The sequence below is a fragment of the Callorhinus ursinus genome, unplaced genomic scaffold, assembly GCF_003265705.2.
Source record: "Callorhinus ursinus isolate GAN/ISIS: 27379988/994484 unplaced genomic scaffold, GSC_fseal_2.0 scaffold2, whole genome shotgun sequence".
NCBI classification, from domain to species: Eukaryota; Metazoa; Chordata; class Mammalia; order Carnivora; family Otariidae; genus Callorhinus; species Callorhinus ursinus.
In genome coordinates, this window is record NW_027397064.1 from 35828920 (window position 1) to 35855505 (window position 26586).

General features: G+C 38.4%; 1 protein-coding gene across 2 annotated transcripts in view; it reads left to right on the forward strand.

The window, feature by feature from the left end:
- Window positions 1-26586, forward strand: part of RFTN2 (raftlin family member 2) — a 78500-nt gene that overhangs the window by 25201 nt on the left and 26713 nt on the right. For both annotated transcript variants that reach the window (XM_025894070.2, XM_025894061.2), the window contains 6 exons: window positions 6309-6492; window positions 8238-8352; window positions 12979-13255; window positions 16146-16349; window positions 24086-24207; window positions 25445-25548. In XM_025894070.2, coding sequence (XP_025749855.1) covers window positions 6309-6492; window positions 8238-8352; window positions 12979-13255; window positions 16146-16349; window positions 24086-24207; window positions 25445-25548 — 1006 coding nt within the window. The remainder of the gene's footprint in view (window positions 1-6308; window positions 6493-8237; window positions 8353-12978; window positions 13256-16145; window positions 16350-24085; window positions 24208-25444; window positions 25549-26586) is intronic.

Sequence of the window (26586 nt, forward strand, 5' to 3'; positions counted from 1 at the left end):
ATTTGCAAACCACTTCTTTGCTATATAATTATCATTTTTCATTGACTCCAAAACACTGTTGATTGTAAAACACACCATTACTTTATGTACTAAGAGAAGAAAAGAATGTGTGAATTGAACTATGACTTACTACTTTCTCACTTAGTAATTTAATTTTTACCAATGGTAAAAGCTCCATTAGACATTTTTAAACATTAATTATATTCCTTCTATCTCTCTCCTACATACATAAAAAAAGGAAAAATAAGTGCAATAAAGATATCCCTAAAGCATCTTTACACTCAAGCCCCAATTCTTGTAAATCACTTTCAAACTCAGAGCCCATGTGTCCCCTTATTTCCACATTATTTTTCCTCTGGGCTGTCAGGAGTATTGGAAATGCCACATTTCTGGGGCGCCTGGGTGGCTCAGTCGTTAAGCGTCTGCCTTCAGCTCAGGTCATGATCCCACAGTCGTGGGATCGGGCCCCACATCAGGCTCCCTGCTCCGCGGGAAGCCTGCTTCTCCCTCTCCCACTCGCCCTGCTTGTGTTCCCTCTCTCGCTGTGTCTCTCTCTGTCAAATAAATAAATAAAGTCTTAAAAAAAAAAAAAAAGGAAATGCCACATTCCTTAAAAGAGTGCTGGGCTTTTCTCTGAAGTACCTGACACCCATTCTGCAAGTTTGAGACTGAGGCTCCTTGATATTGCCAGAGGTTACCAATGGCAAGTTTTCAGGCAACAACCAGGGAACTAGGACTCATAGTGTAGTTCAAGTGATCCTTAAATAGTTTGTTGAGTGAAACCTCAAGCACTCTGTCTAGGCATGCCATATGGAAAAACAACCGAACTTCACACAGGTAGTGATACCCACTATAATTATCACCTGGCCAACAGTAGTGGTTAAAATGCCAGGAGAGATTTCCAAGCCAAGGCACATCCTTTATTCTTGTACTGAATTTTATAATTTATGAAGACACACTTTTATAAAAATGAAATGCTCATCTCTGCTCATATATTTTTAAGTTATCAGCTATAATCTACATATTTCTGTGTTTCACTTTTGTCAGATAAATAGTATTTTTCATAAACTTTAAAATTTCTTATACTTTCATGAATTTTTAAGTTTTCATTTTACAGTCTACCTTGCCAAGGTCATCATGTAAAACCAATGGAAGAGCATCAAAGTTTATTTTTCTGTCATCATTTTGAGGGAGAAGTCATAGCATACCTTTTCAAACCAGTAAACTAGTGCCATTGTACTTTAAAAAAAATATACATTTAACCTAAATGTAAGACCTAAACTATAAAACTCCTAGAAAAAAACATAGGGGAGAACCTTCATGACATTGGATTTGGCCAAGATTTTTCAGATATGATACCAAAAGCAGAGGCAACAAAAGCAAAAACAGATAATGGGACTATATCAAACTTAAAAACCTCTGTACATCAAAGGACACAATCAACAGAATGGAAAGTCAACCAAGTCAACCTATGAAATGGGAGCAAATACTATATCCAGAATATATTAAAGAACTCCTACAACTTAACAACAAAAATAACCCAATTTAAAAATAGGCAAAGGGCTTGAATAGGCGTTTCCCCAAAAATGATACACAAATGACCAATGAGCACATGATGTCCAACATCACTAATCATTGGGGAAATGCAAATCAAAACCACAACGAAATATCACCTCATACCTATTAAGATGACTACTATTTAAAAAAAGGTACAAAAAACAAGTGTTGGCAAGGATGTAGAGAAATTGGAACACTTGTACTCTGTTAATGGGAATGTAAAATGATGCAGCTACTATAGAAAACAATATGACCATTCCTCAAATAATTAAAATTAGAATTACTATATAATCCATCAATCACACTTGTGGGTATATATCTGAAAGAACTGAAAGCAGGATCTCATACAGATATTAGCACATCCCCATTCATAGCAGCAGTATTCACAATAGCCAAGTAGAATCAACTCAACTGTCCACTGATGGATGAATGGAGAAACAAAATGTGGTATATACATACAACGGAATCTTATTCAGTCCTAAAAAGAAAGGAAATCTTGTCATGTGCTACAACATGGATGAACATTAAGTGAAATCAGCCCGTCACAAAAAGACAAAATAAGTTGACCCACGAACAACATGGGTTTGAACTACACAGGTCCACTTACATGCAGATTTTTTATAAATACAGTACAGTACTGTAAATGTATTTCTCTTCCTTATGATTTTCTTCATAACATTTTCTTTTCCCTAGCTCACTTTATTGTAAGAATACAGTATATAATACAACATACAAAATATGTGTTAATCGACTATTTATGTGGCTTCCAATTGACAGTAGGCTACAAGTAGTTTTTAGGGGGTCAAAAGTTATATGCAGATTTTTGTCTGCATGGGGGCTGATGCCCCAACCCCCACGCTGTTCAAGGGTCAATTGTAATGTATGGTTCTACTTGTATAAAGTATCTAAGTTCGGGCGCCTGGGTGGCTCAGTTGGTTAAGCGACTGCCTTCGGCTCAGGTCATGATCCTGGAGTCCCGGGATCGAGTCCCACATCGGGCTCCCTGCTCAGCAGGGAGTCTGCTTCTCCCTCTGACCCTCTTCCCTCTCATGCTCTCTATCTCTCATTCTCTCTCTCTCAAATAAATAAATAAATAAATCTTTTAAAAAAATAAATAAATAAAGTATCTAAGTTCATCAAATTCAGAAGCAGAAAGTAGATTTCATTTATTTTTTTAATTCTTTTTTCTTTTTTTTTTAAGATTTTTTTTATTTATCTGACAGAGAGAGAGAGCAAGAGAGGGAACACAAGAAGGGGGAGTGGGAGAGGGAGAAGCAGGCTTCCTGCTGAGCAGGGAGCCCGATGCGGGGCTCAATCCCAGGACCCTGGAATCATGACCTGAGCCGAAGGCAGTCACTTAACGACTGAGCCACCCAGGCGCCCCCAGAAAGTAGATTTTAATATGTACATATATAATATATATTGTCTTTGACATAGAACCTTTTTGATTGTGGTAAAATATACATAAAGTTTACCATGCTCACCATTTTTAAGTGTACAGTTAGTGGCACTAAGTACATTCACATTGTTGTGCAACCATCACCACATTATATGCAGATAAAGATTATAAGCAGATACCATATAATCTTTAATGATGAAGGTGATATTACAGAACTAAAATAATCAAATAATATTAATTACTAACTGCTGAGCATCTGGTAAAACGACGGAATAATTGAAATATTTTCAAATATTCTATATTTACTAACAACTTAAGTGCCTTTTGAATTAATTAAGTACCTTTTATATATTGGCTGCTGCAGCGCTCCACTCTCTGGGATCATGGCAAGATCACAGAGAACAAGCAGAGCACTGGCTGCGTAAATTGCTCTGCACTCTAACCCAGAGTTCCAGGAAAGGGGACTTTTCCCAATTCTCAGTTCTTGGTTTCTGGGGTTTCCTTCCAAGCAGTGGCACCAGAGTAGACTAGGTGAGACAACATGGGACCAAACAGTGACTCCAAGCGTGGCAGCAAGGGAAGCAAGACCAGCAGGATCGAGAAGCTCTCCAAGCCTACAGTCTTATTCTTTGTATGTGATATGGTCCTCTCCCAAATTTCTCCAGATTTCACTCCAAGATGGAGCTAATTAGACCCAGTGTAGCTCTACCTCTCATTCCTTTTTACCTCTTTTTCTATGTGGTTTTCTTCATTGCAATATTATTAATGTAAGGAACATAAAATGGGGCCTGAAGCTAGAGCCTTCTGAAGTGAATTATGACCTTTAACTCCACCTGGTTGAATTCTCACCAGGTTCTTGACCACCTTCACTTTTATAATCAAAAGAGTAACAATTCCACAACACTGCCTGTGTGTTCTTTCCCTGTTGTGTCTCTCTCCAACAAGTCATAGAGAAACTGTACATTTGTTCCTGAATTTACTGGCTAACTTTTTTGGTTTCCATTAGCTAACCTTGATGGCTTTCCCTCCTTTATGCAATAATTTCACCTCATAGTTCCCCTTATGAACAGTATTTCCAACCTAACATCATAACCTGGGGAAAATGCTGGGCATAGAAAGAGAAATAAGGTAGGTTCCTTGCCCTGAAGGAATTCTCTAACAGCAGAGATAAACATATAAACAAGTAACTCTACTGACATCTGAAAGGGAAATAGTAGAATGCACAGCACAGGGGAAGCGGTAATTAACCAGGCACAGTGGAGCAAGAAAGGAAATCAAGGCCTGGCAGCAGGAAACAGCGAGCGAGATGCAGGAAGGGCAGTCGTACAGGCCCGCCAAAGCAAGACACACAAGAAAACCTGTGACAAGAGTGAAGGCTGAATGAGAAGAAAGAGGCCAGACTATGAAGCTTCTTTGGTGTCAGGCTAAAGCACTTCCGCTTTCTACAATATGCAACAAGACCCATTAAAAGACTGCATTTTTAAAAAAATTTTTGTAGAATTAGCATATAATTCTAAAAAGTTTAGGTTATGTTTCATTCCTTAGTCTTAACAGTTTATTCTGTTTTATAGTTTTTCCTTTTCTTTGTTTGGAAATCAGGGTTTAGTTAAAATACTTAAAAAGTAAAACCAAATGAATCACAGAGTGATTGCCACACAACCACAGAGAACAGGACCGTTTTGCAATGAAATCCAGCTGTTTCTTCAAAGTCCAAGATGCATCTCTTTTTTTTGTTCCTACACCTAATGATAAAGAAAATATATTGTAAATAGATTATGTAAATCTAGAAGAGGATCAGAATTTGTGGAAATGGATTTGTCTTGGTTTATATAACTTTCCTACTGAGTGTTTTATTTTCTTTTGAGAAGTTGGCATAATACCCAGTGTTGGTGGATTTCTGTTCCATCACGTGGATATTAGTGTAAGAGGAGGTGGGGATTTCCTCTGACCCTTCTTCCTTGTCTGCTTCTTAACCTCCTTCCTGTGTTCAGGCAATTAGCTGCAGTTCTTTGCTGGATGCCACTGACCAAACTGACAGAAGGCCAACAACCAGCATTGCCCATATCTGGAATTAATTTCATATGTTTTGTCACTCAAGATAATCAAATTGCAGGTCTATTTCTAGATATTAATTCTTGATTGTTTTCCAGAAAATGAGGAATATTGTTGCAGAAAATAAAGTTGTTTTTTAAATTAATTCTGCTTGAACATAAAGAACATTTTCCCAAATAACACATCCTTCTCCTTTTATTAAAAATCATACACATTGGACAGCTTTATAGTTTCTATAGATTTACCCTGCTTCAAAGGGATAATTCAACTGCATATCAATTTTGCATTTGAAGTTCCTCTACATTTAGGAATTTTACTTATTAAAAAAGAACTTCTGGGGCATTTGGGTGGCTCAATCAGTTAAGCATCCAACTCTTGATTTCCACTTGGGTCATGATCTCAGGGTTGTGTGATTAAGCCCTGTGTCAGGCTCTGTACTGGGTGTGGAGCCTGCTTGAGATTCTCTCTCTCCCTCTGCCCCTCCCCCCATTCTTTTTCTCTCTCTCCTTCTCTAAAAAAAAGACCTTCTGGATACCTTTACTTTTTCAATTCCTTTCCTCAAACATTTATATAAGTATTGAAATCAGTGTTCTGCTAAGCGAAATAAGTCAGAGAAAGACAAATAAATGATTTCACTCGTGGAATTTAAGACAAAACAAGATGAACATAGGGGAAGGGGAGAAAATAAAAACAGGGAAGCAAACCGTAAGAGACTTTATAGTTAAGAGAACAAACTGAGGCTTGCTGGAGGGGAATAAGGTGGCGGGATGGGCATTAAGGAGGGCACTTGTTGGGATGAGCACTGGGTGTTACACGTAAGTGATAGAAATAAGAAAGCACTTGACAATTTCTGCTTAAATATCATTACCCCCACTTGTAATTTTTAGATTTGTATGAATTTTATATTAAAAAATTATGCATCTTATCCTGTTCAGAACTGTAAAAACAATTAGCTCTTCCACTTAATATTGTTTCTCTTATGTATGTCTTCAGTATCTATTAATGGAATACAGTCCCTCAAATGAAATCCTAAAAAATAAACCTGCCTTAATTGAAAAATGTGTGTAAGGCATTTCTACTTTAAAACATATTGGTAATATTACATATCTACTAGCTTATAAGGTTACTTTTGCTTTTTTCTGAAATTAATTTAGGTGTAATACATGCTAGTGTAATTTTGAGATTAAATCATACGAATATGTTTCCTATTCATTAGTATTATCATACATAGATAGAAATAACATTTTATAAAATAACATTTTATAAATGTGCAAATTTCTCATTGCATTTACTATTTCAGCTTCACCAAACCCAGAAGTCATCAAGATAAATTCAATTTCAGATATAGTAACAAAAGTGGAAGACTACTATCTTAAAGGATATATTGTTGGGGCTATTCATCCTGTTATACAACCTGTGGGGCAGCGAAAACACCTACCTGCAAGTTACCTGTACAGAGTAGTGCTATTGCGCTTGAAATTAAGGTAAGCCTGGTGCTTAAGGAAATAGACTAGGAAGCAGTTGAGACAGTTTTCTTTGGTTAAAAGAAAAGGAAGTTTGAATGTAGTGATGGAGAATAAAGGATAATTAGGGGGTTTGGTTTAGAGCACATTTTCCAGTAGTTGAGGGGGATTGAGAGAAGGAAACTTACACCCCCTTCCTTTTAAAGCTCTTCATTGATTTTAGCCCCTTGCAAACAATTGGGTCCTAGGTGAGAATGTCAGTGAACAAAGGAAAAGGAAAATATAGACTCAAGAAGTACCTAGAAGCTTCAGTGGAGTAACCGTCAGCTACAGGTCCTGTCACTGGACTAAAAGAGCTGACTGGACCAACAAAGTCCACTTTCACTGAGCATTTTTTCTTAACTGTCCTATATTATTTTATTTATAGTGGCAACAGAAACTCTCTCTCCCTTCTAAAACTTTTACAGCAGAAAGATCTACCTGCCAAGTTCTCACAAATCAGATAGACTTATCAGCTTTTTCCAAAAAAAGTAGGATATAACAACCATCCATTTTTTCCACTTTTTTTAGTAGCTGCTTTCCCAAACAATACTGCAACTATTTTTGCCAGCCTAGCTTGTAAGTTTGATAGTTTTCAAAATACAGTTGCCCTTTCCAATGAAGAATGAAAATAACCAAACCAACGTCTTTAACACATCAGTTTTGTTTTTTTTTTTTTTACACAACTCTTGAACTATATCAAGCCATCTCAAAGACCAGGGTAAAAACTGTTTTCTCTTTTTAGTGATGGACTAATAATTGATCACTTTAACTAAGAAAGGGCTAAGCAAGGAAAGAAAAATGAAATAAGAGAGAAAGCAGGAAAATTGAAAAAAAATAAGGACTTTAAAAAATTCCAGTTGTGCTTTTAAGGGACACTGCCTTGCTACTGAGTAACTGCCAACTTATAGATATCTAAGAGGGTTTGTACGGGCCCCAGCTTTCACCATGATATGGAACCTCATCCAGTATTTCAAGCATTACTAAATAAACATACCATTTTATCACATGGTAGCAACACTTATGTCCTAATTACAAATCTTATAAACTATGTATAAATTATTTTTCCTCTTTTAGCATTACTTCCAGTGGACTAGCAGTGCTCTGACAAGACTAAGAATAATCAAGGGGTAAAGATCAGAAAAGAAAAATGGAAAAAGACAGGATGATATTTATTTGCATTCAGATAGGACCCTTACTTGTGCTTTTGTACAAAAATGAGGTATAACAGTGATCTAAAATCATTTCTCACAGTTTTTAGTAAAACAACTGGTGAATTTTTTCTTCCATATTAAATTAGAAATTAAATTAATAGGGCGCCTGGGTGGCTCAGTTGGTTAAGCGACTGCCTTCGGCTCAGGTCATGATCCTGGAATCCCGGGATCGAGTCCCGCATCGGGCTCCCTGCTCAGCAGGGAGTCTGCTTCTCCCTCTGACCCTCCCCCCTCTCATGCTTTCTCTCTCTCTCTCATTCTCTCTCTCAAATAAATAAATAAAATCTTTAAAAAAAAAAAGAAATTAAATTAATAGAGGTTTAAACTAAGAAAATTTAAATTAATAAAAGTTACTCTGTTTTCCTGGTATTTTTACCTAAGAAGACAACCATTAGGCTCGGAAAAAAAAATTGTCTTGACCTTATTTATGAGTTGATCATTCATTTTTACATTCAGCATATTAGCTAAAAATAATCAACTAACTTCCAACCATGAATATATTCTCTGTTACAGCCCGAAGCATTCGGCAGTACCCAGTGGACAAAGACGCCCAAGGCTTGTGATTGAGGAATATCCTCTAACTTATGAGACACAAACATGTGACATAGCAAAAGAACTGATAGAAAAGGTACTACATGTATACATTTGTGATATCGAGAAATATTTGGTATTTCTTCTTCATCAGTTTCCTTTCTTTAAAAAGAACAGGGAAGGGGCACCTGGGTGGCTCAGTCAGTTAAGCGTCTGCCTTTGGCTCAGGTTATGATCCCAGGGTCTTGGGATCGAGCCCCGCATCAGGCTCCCTGCTCAGCAGAAAGCCTGCTTCTCCCTTTCCCTCTGCCTGCCACTCTGCTTACTTGTGCTCTCTATCTCTCTGTCAAATAAATAAATAAATAATATATTTTTTAAAAAAAAGAACAGGGAAATATGGTGAGTGATTTCTACCAGAGGTTAAAACATATTGAAGCACACATACCAAATTGTACAGTTAGAAATACAGGCCAATGAAACAGAATGGAAATGCCAGAAATAAATTTACACACATATAAAAAGTTTGGTAACAAACCTGATGAAATAAAATTGGGGAACAACTGGGGTGCCTGGGTGGCTCAGTCGTTAAGGGTCTGCCTTCAGCTCAGGTCATGATCCCAGGGTCCTGGGATCAAGTCCCCCATTGGGCTCCCTGCTCCACGGGAAGCCTGCTTCTCCCTCTCCCACTCCGCCTGCTTGTGTTCCCTCTCTCACTGTGTCTCTCTCTGTCAAATAAATAAAATCTTAAAAGAAAAAAATGGGGGAACAACCATCATTTAGTAAGTGCTACTGGGAAAATGGATAATTGTTCTGTAGAAAATAGACTCCACACATTTCAAATGAGATAAAGGGGTAATTTTTTTTACCTATAAAAAAATCCAGAAGAAAATGAAAAAGTATACTAAGTAGATGTACACAATTATGAATAGGTTGAGGAGTTTGAGTATATAAATATAACTTATATACTAGGAAAATTAAGCTTTAAAAAAAGAATGGCGGGGAGGAATCCCCAACAAATGTGTCCTATGGGAGCTTCATTTAGAATTTATAGGAAATGAATACAAATGCATGAAAGTAATATCCAGTATTGAATGGACAGACAGAATCCATGGACAGCAAAATACAAAAGGAAACACAAACAATAGACACTTGGAAAAAGATTCAACCTAATAATTTTTTAAATAAAACAGTATTAATACCTCACCAATATTAACTGAGAAATTAAACTGAAGATATTAAATCCAGTGTTGGAAGAGTTTAAGAAAACATTCATATATCGCAATTGGCATTGTAATGAATTATTACAGTGTTTCTGAATAGCAGTCTGGTCATAAAAATCATAAATACCATTTTATTTCTTTTATTAGAATCTATTCCAAGAAATTAACTGGAAAGGGAAAAACTTGGGGCAGCTGGGTGGCTCAGTCAGTTAAGCGCCCTACTCTTGAATTTAGCTCAGGTCATTGTCTCAGGGTCCTGGGATGGAACCCCAAGTGGGGCTGCATGCTCAGTGGGGAGTCTACTTCTCTCCTTTTCCCTCTGACTCTCCCCCTCCCCGGCCCCCCGCTCATGCACGTGTGCTCTCTCTCTCTCAAATAAATAAATCTTTTTAAGAAAAGAAAGAAAAGGGTGCCTGGGTGGCTCAGTTGGTTAAGCAACTGCCTTCGGCTCAGGTCATGATCCTGGAGTCCCGGGATCGAGTCCCACATCGGGCTCCCTACTCAGCAGGGAGTCGGCTTCTCCCTCTGACCCTCTTCCCTCTCGTGCTCTCTCTCTCTATCTCATTCTCTCTCTCAAATAAATAAATAAAATCTTTAAAAAAAAAAAAGAAAAGAAAGAAAAGGGGAAAAGTCATTTTTATTCAAAGATAGTTTAATGAACAGTGATAGTTTAATGAACAGTGAGTAAGGGGCCAGATTCTCAATAATTGGAAAACTGAGGAGGCGGCCATGGCATACTGATACAATGTAACAGTTTATGGGGATTCAACATAACTATATTGACTGTTGAGCTAGAAAAGTCTATACAATATAACTTAATTGAAACTTAAAGGAAAAATTGAACACTATATATACATATTGATTAAAACCAAGAAAAATTGTACATTCATAAGTATTCTAAATTGATGGGATTTTAAGTGAAAGTTTGTTCTTAGTTGCATTGACGTATTTGTAAGGTTTTAGGTTTTATTTAAGTGAATACAGCCAAAAACCTAAGGCATTTCAAGTAAGAAATGTGTTCATTGTTTTTATTATTGTTGCCAAGATTTAAATGGCCACGTGTGTCTGTAGTTTTGTGTATAGCCAGTTATAGCTGCTAATGATATTTCCCTTTTAGGTATAAAGTCACCATTCAATAAGGTTTTCAGGAACAGTCCTTGAGACTAGATTTTTATAAACAAGTTCCACATACTGTTTACTACTACTATTCTGGGAAATTTCAATTTGTTTTTCTGGGAATAAATCCACTCCAAAAAATTTCTTTTGAAACAAAAATGTAACTACTAATTTAATCTTAATAGATCACCATCAGAGCCCTTGTTTTGCATTTAACTTCCTGGACACAGTTAAAGATCTATTTAAACAGGAAAGTACTGTTATTTCAGCAATTAGAGTAATGGGGTTATTTCATGAAGAGAAAAGCTTCAGGAAACATAACACATGAACTATTTGAACATTGCCCCATGTGTGAACAAGAGCAATAGATGAATGCCAAATATTATTTTGGAACAGCTGTCTTACATGAAGAGTTTATTGTTAAATAGCTAGATTTTAAGTCATTTTACCATTATATCAATATTTTCACTATTTTTAAAATTAGGTTTATAAGTGTTTTTCCCAGGATTTTTAAATAAAAATAACATTATCAATCTTCCGGGCACCTGGGTGGCTCAGTTGGTTAAGCAACTGCCTTCCGCTCAGGTCATGATTCCAGAGTCCTGGGATCGGGTCCCATGTCAGGCTCCCGGCTCAGCGGGGAGTCTGCTTCTCCCTCTGACCCTCTCCCCTCTCATGCTGTTTCTCTCTCTCTAATAAATAAATAAATAAAATCTTAAAAAAAATAAAAATATTAATCTTCCAACTCAAAAAAATGGAAAAAATGTTAATACTCTATTTGTTACCAGACTTTTCCAGATAAAACTTTCTAGTAATAAAAAATAGAAAAAGCCTTCTGCACTTTTTCACCCAAATCAGCTAAGGAGGCCTAGAGAAAGAACTGACAATAAATTTACCCATTCCCACCTGCAGGATACCATACCTCCTTACCACTTCTTTCTCCTCTCCCAGGACATTTGATACAAAGGACAATTTATGGTTACTTTTATGGCGTCATGCATTATTAAAACCTCAGTATGTTCATTTATAGGAGTAAATGATATTGTGTCAGTGTCATCCTCTATCCTAGCTCCACATACCCACACCTCCATCGTGCTTGGAATTCTCCTCACTGGCTGGGGCTGAGTGACCGTTGTGGGCATTGCTGTCTGGTTTTGCCCCAGTTGTTCCTGGCCTTTTTCATTTATTTCATCTCTGACCATAGGTGTTTGCATTTACAACTTCCACCATAAGTCTTTTTCCCCTCCCAGGTAACATTTAAAACATTTAATTTAGGGGTGCCTGGGTGACTCAGTAGGGTAAGCCTCTGACTCTTGGTTTTGGCTCAGGTCATAATCTCAGGGTCGTGAGATCGAGCCCCACATTGGGCCCCTCGCTCAGCAAGGAGTCTGCTTGATGATTCTCTGTCCTTCTCCTTCTGCCCCTTGCCCCACTTGCACACTCTCTTTCTCTCTATCAGATAAATAAGTCTTTTAAAAAATCATTCAATTTAAATGTTTAAAACAGTGACCAAATAAAAGATGTTGCTATTCCTTTATTTTACTTATTTAACAAGTATTTATAGAGCACCCACAGGTACAAAACAGCACAATACAAAAATGATTAAGACACAGTCCTAGTCCTCAAAAGAATTGCCAGTTTAACAGAGGAGAAAAACGTGGATACAAAAAGAACAAAGAAATGAAGCAAAAGCAGAGAAAGGGAAAGGTGCCCAGCATGAAAATCACCACTCTCAAGGTCTCAAATTATTTCACTGGCGTTATATTATGCGCTTCTGAATCCTATTCTTTAACTTATATGATTGAATCTAATCATGAACATTTGGCCCAATAGGAGACAATAGCATCAAGATATAAGCATATATGAAAGCTTTCTGAGAATGAATCAGGCCTATGCATTATACATACCCATTTGTCAAGAATTAGACTTGTGACATTTTTCTTTACCCACATCAAGCAAACAATGCTGTATGTTTTTGCTTTTAAATTAATGTTTCTTCTTTATTAATTAAGATTGTGTTATTTTGAGGATTTCTTGGAATAGTTTTTAATTTTGCCTCAATGGGAGAGACCATTGTTAACAAGTCTGCAAAAATCATGTTATAGAATTATTAGTTCTTCCCAAATAGTAACCTTTTGAAGAAGAACATGATTCCTGTTCTCCTAATTTCTAAAGTGTATCAGTTCTGTTTGAAGAAGTCACAATAATAGTGTGACATAGTCTTAGGAGTAGTGCTTTATTAGAAGTTATTACTTTATGTATGAATGGGTCTTTAGTTAGTGGTCAATTTACTTCTTCTTATGGATTTCCTTAATAAGCCTATAGGTTAATTGATAAAGTAATCAATGTAAATAAATTTTACATTTTGTTCTACACTCTCTTTTCAGATTAATATAGCTGCTAAGAGAGGAATGAAATTTGTTGGATTCATATCACAGCCTTATCCACCACTTAAATTCTGCAATGGAAGCAATCACGATGGAGATACAGAATCAACACTGCCTGTGAGACACACTTCGGAGGAAAACTGTAAAAGTTGGAATGAAGGAACATTAAGTGGGCAATCGTCTGAGAGTGGAATTGAGGAAGAACTTCATGAAAGTGGACAGTGTCAAATGGACCGAGATGGCAGCCCCAGTTACTCTAAATCCAGAAAGGGAGAAGGTAATAGACAAGTCGAAAGAGTATATTAGTTTAAATTTAGCAAAAATAAGTTTTTGATGTTTTTTAGAAACGTGAGGCAAAGTAAATTTCTAAAAATTATCAAGGCTGAATAAACTAATAAACTTGTCTTGATTTTTTTGAAATTTTTGTAGCCAAAACTAAGGTAGGGCAGTTTTTCAAACAGTTGTCCCTGGCATGGTCATACAATGCCATCCACATAAGGAAATTTTGTTTTGAAAATTGGTTCCCATTTGGTCATTCACCAGCTCCCCTATGAAATGGAGGCTGTGTGTGTACAGAAAGTGATTCTATGAATATAGAAAGCTGTTCTGATTTATGGTTTTTTTAAAAAACAGTGTGTGAGAATTTTAGTTTTGGCCTTTCCCATTTCATGGATGGTTTTTGCCTTTGAAGTTAATCGGCTTTTTTTGATCATCAAGTAGAATATGGGAATGCACATCATGATGAAACAATTAATATAACAATACTGCCTGCATCCTAAAATAACTTTAAACATTAGTTTTATTCTACTTTGGCAACTAGCAACTCTTCCCAAGAAATTGAGACTACTTTTTCACGTATTTTGGCCTGCTCAGAGTTTTCTGCTACCTTTGCAGACATGCTTTAAAAAGCACTACTAGAGAAAGTCAAAGATGATGCATACCTTAGAATTAAGAGTTCTGGAGTCAGACTGCCTCAATTTTGTCATAGAAAGGGGGTTGTTGTGAGAAGTAGTAGTAGTAGTAGTACACACTCTGGTGTAACACACTGCACACACGTACATTGGCCTTCTAGGTTGTAGTGAAATGTGCTCAACATTCTGAGGATGACAGAGACCCACTCGGCCATGGTCAGCACAGTCTTTTTAAGAACAAACCAGAAGCATCTAATTCATCATCTTACCCCTCCTCACCACCACCACCATCCCATTTTTTCACCAGCTCCCTAACTAACAACCATCCTGATTTTCCTGCAGTGTAAACATTTTAAGAACCAAAGAGTTGTTGGAGCTATGGTCAGAGACCTATTTGCTATCTAACATGCAATGCTACCTTTAAACTCCCACTGGTTCCCATCCTAACTTTGATTAGATCAGGTGTTTATTTCCAGTCCTTTTAAGTTCTAAATCCAATATGCTACTTAATTTAATTCTCAATCTTTAGATTCTACTTTCTTTTTTTAATTATTTTTTAAAATTTTTAGAGGGCAGGTGGAGGGGCAGAGAGAGAATCTTAAGCAGGCTCCACTCCCAGTGCAGAGCCCAACCCAGGGCTTGATCTCACAACCCTGAGATCATGACCTGAGCTGAAATCAAGAGTCAGACGCTTAATTGACTGAACCACCCAGGAGACCCTAGACTCCACTTTCTTAAATCATATACTCCTTCTTAATAAACTACTTAATAATATAAATCATATACTTCTTAATAATAAACTTCTTAATAATATAAATCATATACTTCTTAATAATCATATATGTCTTAATAATAATCATATACTTCTTAATAATAATAATGACTCCACTTTCTTAAATCATATACTTCTTAATAATATAAATCATATACTTCTTAAAAATTTGTCTATGGCAATAGTTTTTAACTTTGTGTGCAGGTGTGGGATGGTGGCAGCATGAGGTTGGGGGAGACACACACAAAAGACCCCTTGGAGAATCTGGTGAAATCCATGGAGACTCAATCCAGAAAAATGCACACGGGGGCATCTGAGTGGCTCAGTTCATTGAGCATCTGACTCTTGTTTTTGGCTCAGGTCAGGATCTCAGGGTCGTGAGATCGAGCCCTGCATCTGGCTCCACGCTTCGTGTGGAGTCTGCTAGAGATTCTCTCTCTCTCTCCCTCTCCCTCTGCCCCTCCCCCCACTCGAGCACTAAATAAATAAATAAATAAATAAATAAATAAATAAATAAAATCTCTCTTTAAAATGCACATAACATACATACCCCCAAGTACTTGCGCAATACAAGTGGTGTTAGACTTCCTAAACATAACCATATAGATGGGTCCATAGACTACTCCCCAAGTTAAGAATTTCTCAACTTATGGAAAACTAGTAGATATGACCCAGCAGTTCCACGTCTAAATATGTATTCTAGAGTCACTCCCAAATATGAGACATGAATAATGCTTACATTAACAAAATTTTGGAAACAATGTAACAACAGGAGAATAATAAACTGGAATATTATGTAGCAGTTTAACTAAATGAATAAGGTCTATATATATTAATTCAACTTCAAGCATAAAAAGAAATCAATTTGTAGAGGCAGCTGGGTGGCTTAATCAATTAAGCATCCATCTTTGGCTCAGGTCTTGATCTCAGGCTCCTGGGATCAAGGCCACCCTCTCCCTCCCCCAGCCCCGGGTCAGGCTCTCTGCTCAGCAGGGAGTCTGCTTCTCCTTCTCTCTCTGCTCCTCCCCACCACCACTTTGCTCTCTCTCTCTCTCTCAAATAAATAAATAAAATCTTTTTAAAAAATCAATTTATAAATGCATATATACAATATCATACTTCTTTAAAAGTTTTTTAAACTGCAAAACATAATATATATTAATGGGTATATAAATGTGCATTAAAAGATTAAAAGCTCGAATGAGAATAAAAAACACCAAATCATTATAGTAGCTATTTCTGGAGAATTGGATTAGGAAAGACTACAAAGTGAGCCTCAACTATATCCATTTCTCATTTCCTGGAAAAAAGTCTAAAGGAAACAAGGCACAAGGTTAACATTTAATAAAGCTGAGTGGTAAGTAATTTTATTATTCTCTATGCTTGTCTGTTTGCTTGAAATACATGAGTAATAAAAAAAAATTTAGGAATCTTTTCAATAAATGAATAAATACTTTTTCTTCTTTCTGAACACCTATCCCCAGATAACAAGTTGTATACAGTATTCAATGTTTTTGATGATGAATCAACCTTTTGGACCTATCAGGAAGGCATCCTGTCAATGAAAGTAACAAGAAAAGGATCTGTCATTAGTACACTTGATGCTGATTGGCTGGAGTTAACTACATTTTATTATAAACAAGGCTTGTCTTTAATTGATTCTTTTGTATGCTGGGAAACATCTAAAGGTAAGTTTTATATTATGATATATTGATAATTAAAGAATTTGACCTGTGTCAGAGTTGGTGGAAATGTTTCTGCCTCTCAAAATCAGTGGCTAAAAGGACAGGTATTATTCATTAGGAATTAGATTTCAATTATTACACAGCTATGTAGCTTTATTTTAAAAGCTTAACCATCTTGCTTTCCTGCTTCCACTGCTTTTAGCAACCTTGAAAGGAAAGAAAATAAACAGATGACAGAATTTCCACCAGACCCAACTAGCACTAAGGAAAACTTTCTTCCTTCCGAGCCACATGTCCTGATGACCCAGATTTTGGACAGTGTGTCACATCTGGTCTGGGCCAGTGATTAAGAAGCCTAATCATATTCCAGTTTGTACAGCATGGATTGGCATGCCCATAGATGAGAGCATCAAGGTATAACCAGCAAGGCCTTTCCATATCCATGTGAAACGAAGGCCTTCAAGCTTAGCCTCCTTGAAGACATCACCTATGATCTGTCTTCCAGCCAAACACAGGCTTGGCAGGGGGGGGGCTCTGAGAACACTAAGTAACTGGAGGATCCAATGCCCCCTGATCCCTCATGCCTTTCCTATGTTCTTTTTTGTGGAAGGTAACTTGACAGTAAGCTGGGAGGAACATCCTCAAGCCCTGTCTTCCCATCACTACAGCTGCATGCTCCTCCCCATGGCTCAGCCTTCACTCCTGAAGGAGCTGATTCTCCAGAGGCTCCCAGTGGGAATTCCCATTATGACTCATAATAAAGAGATTGTGATGATAGATACATGATAGATGATAGATAGAGATAGATGCAAGCTTAACAATCATGTGTGGTAGAATTATAATGTAATGTTTGCTGCTGGGTTGTAACTGTCAGAAATAGACAAAACACTGTATGATTGACTAGGATTTTCCAAATAAGATGTATTATAACAGCCCAGTTAGAAGGATTATAATTGCATTTGACAGTTACTATCCAAACTTACACACTATCCCAATTTTGGTGACTATTTACCATGTACTCCAGTCTATATCTGACTCTAAAATTTGTATAGAAAAATAATCTTTGGTTCAAAAATGATATTGACTCTATTTATTTCTGCCTCCTTTTATCTTTCAACTTCCCCTAACCTTCCTCTTTTAGTTACAATAGAATATGTAATCATTCATGTCTATCACAAAAACAAACAAAACTTTCCAAAAATTACTTTCTAGGGAAAGTGTTTTTAAAAAGAGATTAGTGCTAAAAGAGAAGAAAAATTCATAGTTAGGAGACTTGAAAAATAAATTAGGAAGGATGAAGTCTATGAAAACCAGGATAATTAATTACCTCAGTGAGTTAGAGGAAAGAACAAAAAAGCAAATAAGATCTCAATACCTTATTATCCTTAAATCAGACTATCATTCAGTATGGAGTTTCCTCAAAAAGTTAAAAATAGGGGCGCCTGCGTGGCTCAGTCATTAAGTATCTGCCTTCGGCTCAGGTCATGCATGATCCCAGGGTCCTGGGATCGAGCCCCGCATCCGGCTCCCTGCTCGGCGGGAAGCCTGCTTCTCCCTCTCCCACTCCCCCTGCTTGTGTTCCCTCTCTCGCTCTCTCTGTCAAATAAATAAAATCTTTAAAAAAAAAAAGAATAAAAAAGTTAAAAATAGCACCACCCTATGATCCAGCAATTGCACTACTAGGTATTTCCCAAAAGATACAAAAATACTGTTTGAAGGGACACATGCACCCCAATGTTTATAGCAGCATTATCAACAATAGCCAAATTAGGGAAAGAGCCCAAATGTCCATCAACTGATGAATGGATAAAGATGTGGTATATATACACAATGAAATATTACTCAGCCATCAAAAAGAATGAAATCTTGCCTTTTGCAACAATGTTAGATGGAGCTAAAGTGTATTATGCTAAGCAAAATAAGTCAGAGAAAGACAAATACCATATGATTTCACTCATATGTGGAATTTAAGAAACAAAACAAATGAACATAGGGTAAGGAGTAAAAAAGAGAGGGGGGAGGCAAATCATAAGAGACTTTTTTTAAAGATTTTATCTGTTTATCTGAGAGAGAAAGAGAGAGCATGAGCGGGGGGTGGGGGTGCTGAGAGAGAGGGAGAAGCAGACTCCCCACTGAGCAGGGAGCCTGATGCAGGCTCAGTCCCAGGGCCCTGAGATCATGACCTGAGCCGAAGGCAGACTCTTAACCGACTGAGCCATCCAAATGCCCCATGAGACTTTCAAGTACAGAACAAACGGAGGGTTGCTGAGTATTAAGGAGAGCACTTGTTATGACGAACACTGGGTGTTATATGTAAGTGACAAATCACGAAATTCTACTCCTGAAATCAATATTACACTACATGTTTAACTAACTAGAATTTAAATAAAAACTTTTAAAAAATAAAAAAAAGAAAATCAGCCTATCATTAAATCAGGGATACCTTAACTAATAGAACTAAAGACTTTGGGTAATTATTTAAAATTATCAAGAATCATGGTCCAATAGGTTCTTTTAACTAGAAACCAAGAGTAAGGATCTAGCCCATTGAAACACCCAGAAATATGGCCCATAACACACAGCCCATAGCAGGTGCTCACAGATATTCCTTAGTATTTTTGGTTATTAGAAACTTCTCCCAAGTCGGTCTTTTATGGAAACAGCAAAATCTAATAAGAAGAGCATGGACTTTAGGATCAGATAGACCAGGGTTTAAATTCCATATCCTCTGCTTATTAGCTGGGTGATCTGGAGAAGTTAGGGAGCTTACTGAGCCACATTTTCCTAAAAGGTGAATAAAAATATTCCCTACTTTACCACTGTGAAAATTTAATAAAATATAGTATGTACAAAATGACTCCACAGTGCCTCGCCCACTGCCAGAGCTTATTTTCTGCTGTTAGTTTTCTTTCCTGTGGCTTCCTGTGTGCAGTTACAGTACTTTTCATATGGATCACCTACTTAGAGATCAGTTTATGCTTCATGTATTTCTCTTTCTCTCTTCTCTTTCTCCTTCTCTTCCTTCCAAAAAGTCTAAGTTGGAGCCATTTCAAATTTTGGTTTGTGACCAACTGCTGAAGGAAAAACGAAAAATACTCCTTTCAAAATCCATTTCAGGCATCCCTGCCTTGGGCTTTGCCTGGTGAAAATAAAATTAGCCCCAGCAGTTGCCAGCTAGAGGCTCTGTAGGGCTTTTGTTCCCAAAGCCTCAGAAGCTATTTAGAGAGCCCAGGGGAGAATCTCTCCCTCTCAGCAGCTCTGGAATGTCTCATTAGACACTTTACATTATGAGCCATGCCAAGGCCCTAACGAGCCACCACGGTCTGTGGGGTCTGGCAACTGGGTGTGTCACTCGGGACTTCCCTATGAGTACACAGGGAAGCTGCAGAGGGGAAATTGTGACCCATGCCTGTGTCACTGTGAGAAGCAAGTCAGAGGAAGCAGGGCTGAATTGGTTGCTTTGTTCTGGGGTAGCTGATGCCTGACAACTAAAGCACATGGGGGACAATGTGTATTTTGTTTTGTCTTGCTTCCATCCTCTTCCAAAATGTTGTCAGAAGTCAGCCTATCAGGAATAGAAGTACAAAACCAGATATTGCACAGACATTTAAATACATTACTCCATAAATCTCATTTGATAAAATATCTTCCTCTAGAAAGAGGGAGAGGAAGAACAAAACTTTTAAAAAGTTTTCTCCTTTGGTGGGGTCATAGTGGAGAGGTTGTGAGAGTGCGAATTCTTCAGTGCCCTTTCCCACGCACTCTCCGAGCATTTTCTGCTTCAAAAAGCCCCACAGGAGAGGCACCCAGTGGCCGTCTTGTTGTTCTTGCAGCTTGAGGTTTCACACTGCAATGGCCTCCTGCGTCCGACCTCCTGCAGCATTGCTGGGCCCTCACCCTCAACAGGCTTCCCCAGTTGAGCCAACAAAGACAAAACACTTTATTTTACCAGAATGTGTAGAGATCCAGTGGGCCGTCGGCATGGACTGAGATGAGCAGCTTTGCCAGCTGGTATAAAACACACACACACACACCCCACCCATGAGGTCCCCATACTTTACTAGCCTATAAATGCCCCCATCGATGTCAGAGAATAGTCTCTCCCCACCTTTAGTACACCCACATCTTAAGGCTACATACATACATAAAAAAAATACCGTTTTTTATGAATTTTTAGACTTAAATTCATTTTGATCTCTTCACCCCTATAAAGATGCTTGTGTGGAGGTAGCAGGCCAGCTGTATCAGAATGAGGAATAGGGTAGAGTACTGACAAAGAAACATGTATTAATTCACTTCACGTATATGTATATGCCAGGCCCTATGCCAGGCACTGGGTTTACAATGATGAGCAAAATGGACATATTCCCTACTCTCAAAAAGCTGGCCATGTGGCATAAGGCAGTCAGGCAGCAATGGATATGGAAACATACATATCTAATTTCAAAATTGAGAGAAGTGTTGTGACATTACCCAACATGACGTTGTAAGGAGAGGTCCAGAGGTCCCGCCTGATGAGGCACCAATCACACTGAGACTGGAAAGCCAGCATTTGAGAGCCATGGGTAGACCATTCTAGGCAGAAGAAACACCCCCAGATGTTCAAAAACCCTAGGGCAGGAAAGAGGATCTTTTCCCTGCCTAGGTCTGTGTCTCTGGAGCAGGGTATGAAGAGATAATGGCTCCAGACAAGGTAGAAGGGGAAGTTTATGTATGCGCTCTCTAGTTCTCAGAGACGGTCCCAGGCCCATCTCTAGGCAGTTTAATGCCAAAAATGACACATGGACCAAAAATACTAAAATGGTATGTTACCTTTCCTCACATTTACAGAAATGTCAATGTCATATGTAGCTGAAATGAATGTGTCAGAGCACATGTCCTTTAAGCTTGTGCTTCTCAAACCAGAATCCAAGTACCCTGGGGGATATGCAGCCTTGTGCTCAGGAGTACAAAGGTTCACAGGATAAAACTCTTCCTGGAATATCAATATTATTTAAGATGGGGAGATGGAGAACCGCACTTTTTTACATAATAGGAATATAGTTGAAAAGAACACAAGGTTTGCATGGATTTTAAGATATAACATTAGACTTTAAAGAAACCTTATTCTTGCTACAAATCACTTCACACTATACTTGGAGACCATCCTTCAAGGATACAGGTATACTACCATTTGCTATTGGTGGTATTTGGCTAAAAAAAAAAATTAAGAGGCAGTGCATCATCAGGTCAATGCCTTGTAACTTTTTCACATTATGCACACATAGAAAAGCATACAGGTATAAGAGGATAAAGCTTTTCTGAGCAGAAGGGGGCGCCCTATTCTTGGCACTTCTATAACAGGTTCTCAGCATACCAGTGGGCTAAGGCATACTGGGTGGGAAGCTCTGGGATGTGTAATGTTAAGAAGTGACTCTGTTCGGGAACAATTACTAAGTAATTGTTCAGAATTATCACCTCACCCCATGACCTGAAAGATTTAACACACCAAGCACCCAGTCACTCTCCATGAGACCTTCCCAGCCACTCTGCCTTGCCACCACTTCTGTTAGGGCGAATTTTTCAGGAGATATAAGTACTTTGTCCTGTGTAAGTATCCTTCATCAGTGGCTCTGGGGATTGGCATGGGCCACTCCCAGAGCCCTGGAGTGAGAAGGAGGGACCTAAGTATAATATCCATATAGTAAAGTACATTAATCTTATGTGTACAGCTGAACAGAACACAAATGTTCAAGATACAAAACATCTCTTTATATGTCAGTTCTATCTCAATAAAGCTGGGAGGGAGGAATGTAGAGGGGGGAAAAGATGGTACAGAACACTTCCAACATCCCAGAAAACCACTTCATCCCCCTTCCCAGTCTACATCCTCCCACGCAGAGTAAGCATTACTCTGACATCCACCACCAGAGATTAATGTTGCCTGTTTTTGAACGTCACATAGGTTGAAGTATACCGTATATACGTTTTTGTGTCTGGCCTCTTTTGCCCAACATACTATCTGAAATTCGTCCATGTTGCTACACAGCAGTGAGTCTTGCTTGTTTATCCTTGTGTAGTATTGCATTGTATGAATCTATACCACGCTTTCATTCTTTTAAACCAAAAGAAATTTAGAAGTACTAGGGTACCCCAATACTGAGAACAAGAAAACAGGCACAGAGGGGCGCCTGGGTGGCTCAGTCGGTTAAGCGGCTGCCTTCGGCTCAGGTCATGATCCCGGGGTCCTGTGATCAAGCCCCCTGCGTTGGGCTCCCTGCTCAGTGGAGTGCCTGCTTCTCCTTCTCCCTCTGCCTGCAGCTCTGCCTACTTGTGCTCTCTCTCTATCTCTCTGTCAAGAGAGATAAGATAAATAAGATAAGATAAATAAACAAAATCTTAAAAAGAAAAAAAGAAAGAAAACAGGCACAGAGCCACAAAACCGATGGTTCTCACATTATATAATCCCCAAGTAAATAAGAGGCAGATTATAATTACATAATTATCACAGCATATAATTATTTCTAAAATTCATACCCCCCCATGCTAAAAAAGGACTTGTGGCATACATAGTTTTATAGATGGTCTTCTGATGCTCTAAACTTAGAGTCAGAAAGGTTTACTTCCACTGGTCACTTGGGTGTGACAGTGGACAAGTACATTTAAAGGAAGTGGAACATATATATATATATATATATATATATATATATATATATACTGTAATTCCAACCAGTAAATTAAACTTTACTGGGTTTTTGGGAACCAGTCTGAACAATGTAAATTCTTCATGATGTTCTGCCCTAACTGTAAACGATGTAAATAATAATAATAATAATAACAAGGATTTTCTTTTAAAGTTTATAGCCTGTTAATAAAAATCAGAACTAAAAATTACATTGAAATTATGTTTGTCTTTTTTATCTTTAAACTTAAGGGATCACCTAAAAACTTTGTAAGTTATAATTTAGATCACTGTCCACCAGGGAGACTTTGATGCGACATTGTACAGTATAAAAAAATAAAATGTTTAACCAGCACATGACCGTGGGAAAATTGTCTCCTATTGCAAAATAAGAGACAAAAGAACGTCCATAAAATCAGTTTAGTTTTCACCAGCTGGTTATTGTCAGCTATTCAAGAAAATGTCAGAGAGACCCTCCCTTAAAACTTCCTTCCCAGCAGGAATTCTTTTGACAATGACTTCTGTTTAGGATTTTCCTGTTACCATTCTTTTATTATTTTTTTAAAGCATCATGGATGTAAAGAATTGTTTTGTGTTTATAGTTTTTGAAGTGGTCTTGCCTTACATTAGTTTTAATATCACACCTGTAATTTCAAGGATTAACATTTTTTATGTTTTCTCTCTTAATGGTGTAATTAATACGCATAAACATACAGATTGGAAACCAAAATTTGATTTCGAGGTGAAGGTCGTTTCCCGATGCTTTTTAGGCTTAGGAAATCCACTTGCTTCTCATTGTACAATATTATTTTATCTTGGTTTTGTTCTTCTAGTTTTCATATTTACAGTGTGATTTTAATTCAGTGAAGTGCAAACCTGTCTTGAGCTTTCCCAAAAAAATTATAATAATAATAACCTTCAACGAGAAGGAGGAGGATGTTGTTGATTCAGCCAAAACAAGTGCCTATTGATGTATATGCTTTTCTTTCAGCTTACTAAAAGGGTTATCTAAGGATTTAAATGAACTTAAGAGACTCAGTATTTGCAACTCTTCTTGACTGTATCCTTTTCATCATAGGGGACATTTTGCCTAAATCTTTGGAAGGATTCTTTATCTATGAAGAAGAAGGCTCTGGCGTTCCAGGTTCCATTAGGAAAGGAAATGATGCCATCGTAGTAGAACAATGGACTGTTATTGAGGTAAGCCACAATTTTCTGACACTTTAGCTTAAATTTTATATTAGTTTTACATGATAAAGATCTTCATTGCCTAATACATACAGTATCCTTCAAACACGTGTCTGTGCAGGGTTCAGAATTTCATCACAAATGCATAAACAAACTTTGTTCAGATTTGTGAAAAGGTGATTTCCTTTACTCAATGTTCAACTTCATTATAAGAAAGCAAAATAATTACCTATATCTAGATAGCAGTAGACTCCCAAAGATTTGACATTCTAATCCTAAGTAAAGATCCCTGGCGCTGAGATTCTCTATACACATGCCATGACAACTGGCTGAAACTGAGAAAAACTCAGTCAACTACCATTTTATCTCCACAAACAACCAAGGTGACTGACTTTGTTTTTACCTTGTAAATTGACTTTCAAAGGCAAAAATATCCAAAAGGTGTTCTCTCTCTCGCCAGGCCAGATATGTGCACACAGCCTTGTCCTTCCTAATCAGAGATGACATGGCTGATGCTGTCGTGCCCTCCGAATTCAGATGTCCCCGAATGGCCTGCCCTTGAGGTGTACAGGCTGAGTTCAGGCAGACGTGCTGTGTGTGTGAGGGCCTCACGACAGGCTCTTTCAGGGACACCGTTGCCTTTCTGGCCTGATAAGGGCAGAGAGAGAGGCATAGCTCATTTTCAAGGAAACTCAAACTCCCACTGAGGGGGAGGAAAGGATTTGGGGATAGAGGTAAAATTCCAAGTAAAAATCAATTCCAAATGAGTAAAAAGCAGGGAAGTGACTCAGCATCTAAGCCCTACTCACCTTTCACTCCCCCATCTTCACTTCCAACTCTTGTCCTCACTTCCCAGTCCCTTGACCAGTGTTTCTAAAACTGTGGTCTATAAACTGCTTGGATCCAAATCACAAGGGAGCTTTTTTTAAAGGCAGATTCCTGAGCCCCATACCTTACAGTCTGATGCCTGAACAAGGCCAAGGGAACAAGACAGAAGGAAGGTCCAAACTCTGGAGAACCATATGGAAACCTCTCTCCACTCTGATCCCCAGTGTTTCTACCTTGGTTCAATGGTTAGAAGGCAGCAGGTAGCAGAAAATGAAGCCCAGGAAGAGTGCAGCTGGTGAAATTGTGTTTCATGGAGTGTGAACTCCCTTTGCTGTCACACCCATTACCCATTATTGTAATCACCTGTGTAGCTGGTTGTCTTTGCCATTAAGACTATGAGCTCTTACGCTTATCCATGCAGGGTTGTGAAATCAAAACAGATTATGGCCCCCTGCTGCACACGCTGGCTGAGTTTGGATGGCTCCTGACGAGCGTGTTGCCTACACCTGTACTACGACATGACAGGTAATGCCAAAAGATCCTTACAAACTCTCATTTAATCCTAAAACATAGCTCATTTGTTAGATAACTCAGTTCAACAAATTCTTATTTAATGTCTACAAAAAGCATTTCACCAAACTTCTAATCTGATTTCATGGACCTTGGAGATCAGCTCCTCTAATGCCCTCAAGTTATAGATGTACAAGCTACAACATCTCCTTCCCAGGGGGGCATGCTCAAGTTCATATGGCAGAGCCAGGCAGGGGCGTGGGGACTGACTCCCAGCTGAGGGTCCCTCAAGATACCAGTTCTTCCTAGAGTGAAGATTGAGGAGAGATCAATCAGCAAACAAAACAACTCAGCCCCCTCTGTAGACCCTTTGTCCTCCTCTTCGGCACTGTGTGTGCAAATCCACCCTCACCAGAGTGCACGGCCAGGGTCAGGACTGCAGTGCGGGCCAGGGAGGCCTGGATGCAGATGCACAGGCACTGCGGTCTCTGCTCCTCCCCTCCAGGGAGGTGGCTGACTGCCCCCGACCCCAGCACAGACTTGTTAGCTGTTTCCACTCAAATGAAGTACGCACATTAGAACCAAAATGCCATTACTGGGGCGCCTGGGTGGCTCAGTCGTTAAGCGTCTGCCTTCAGCTCAGGTCATGGTCCCAGGGTCCTGGGATCGAGCCCCGTGTCGGGCTCCCTGCTCGGCGGGAAGCCTCCCTCTCCCACTCCCCCTGCTTGTGTTCCCTCTCTCTCTCTCTCTCTCTCTCTGTCAAATAAATAAATAAAATCTTTTTAAAAAAATGCCATTACTTCACCAATACCAACTTTTCCTTTTCTCCTTTTGCTGACCTTCCCTATTTCCTTTCCTGTGAAGGAAAAAGTGAATTGTACCTTTTTTTTTTTAAGAGAAAGAAAGAGAGAAACCAATTAAGTCTTCTGTATAAAGTGCTTTGCTATCCCCTGGACTCAGCGATGTTCCATCTACCTTCTTGGCTTCCAGAAAATGCTTGAGTGCCAACGAGGTTCTGCCTGGGCCGCAGCTGCCTGCAGAGGACAGCACAGT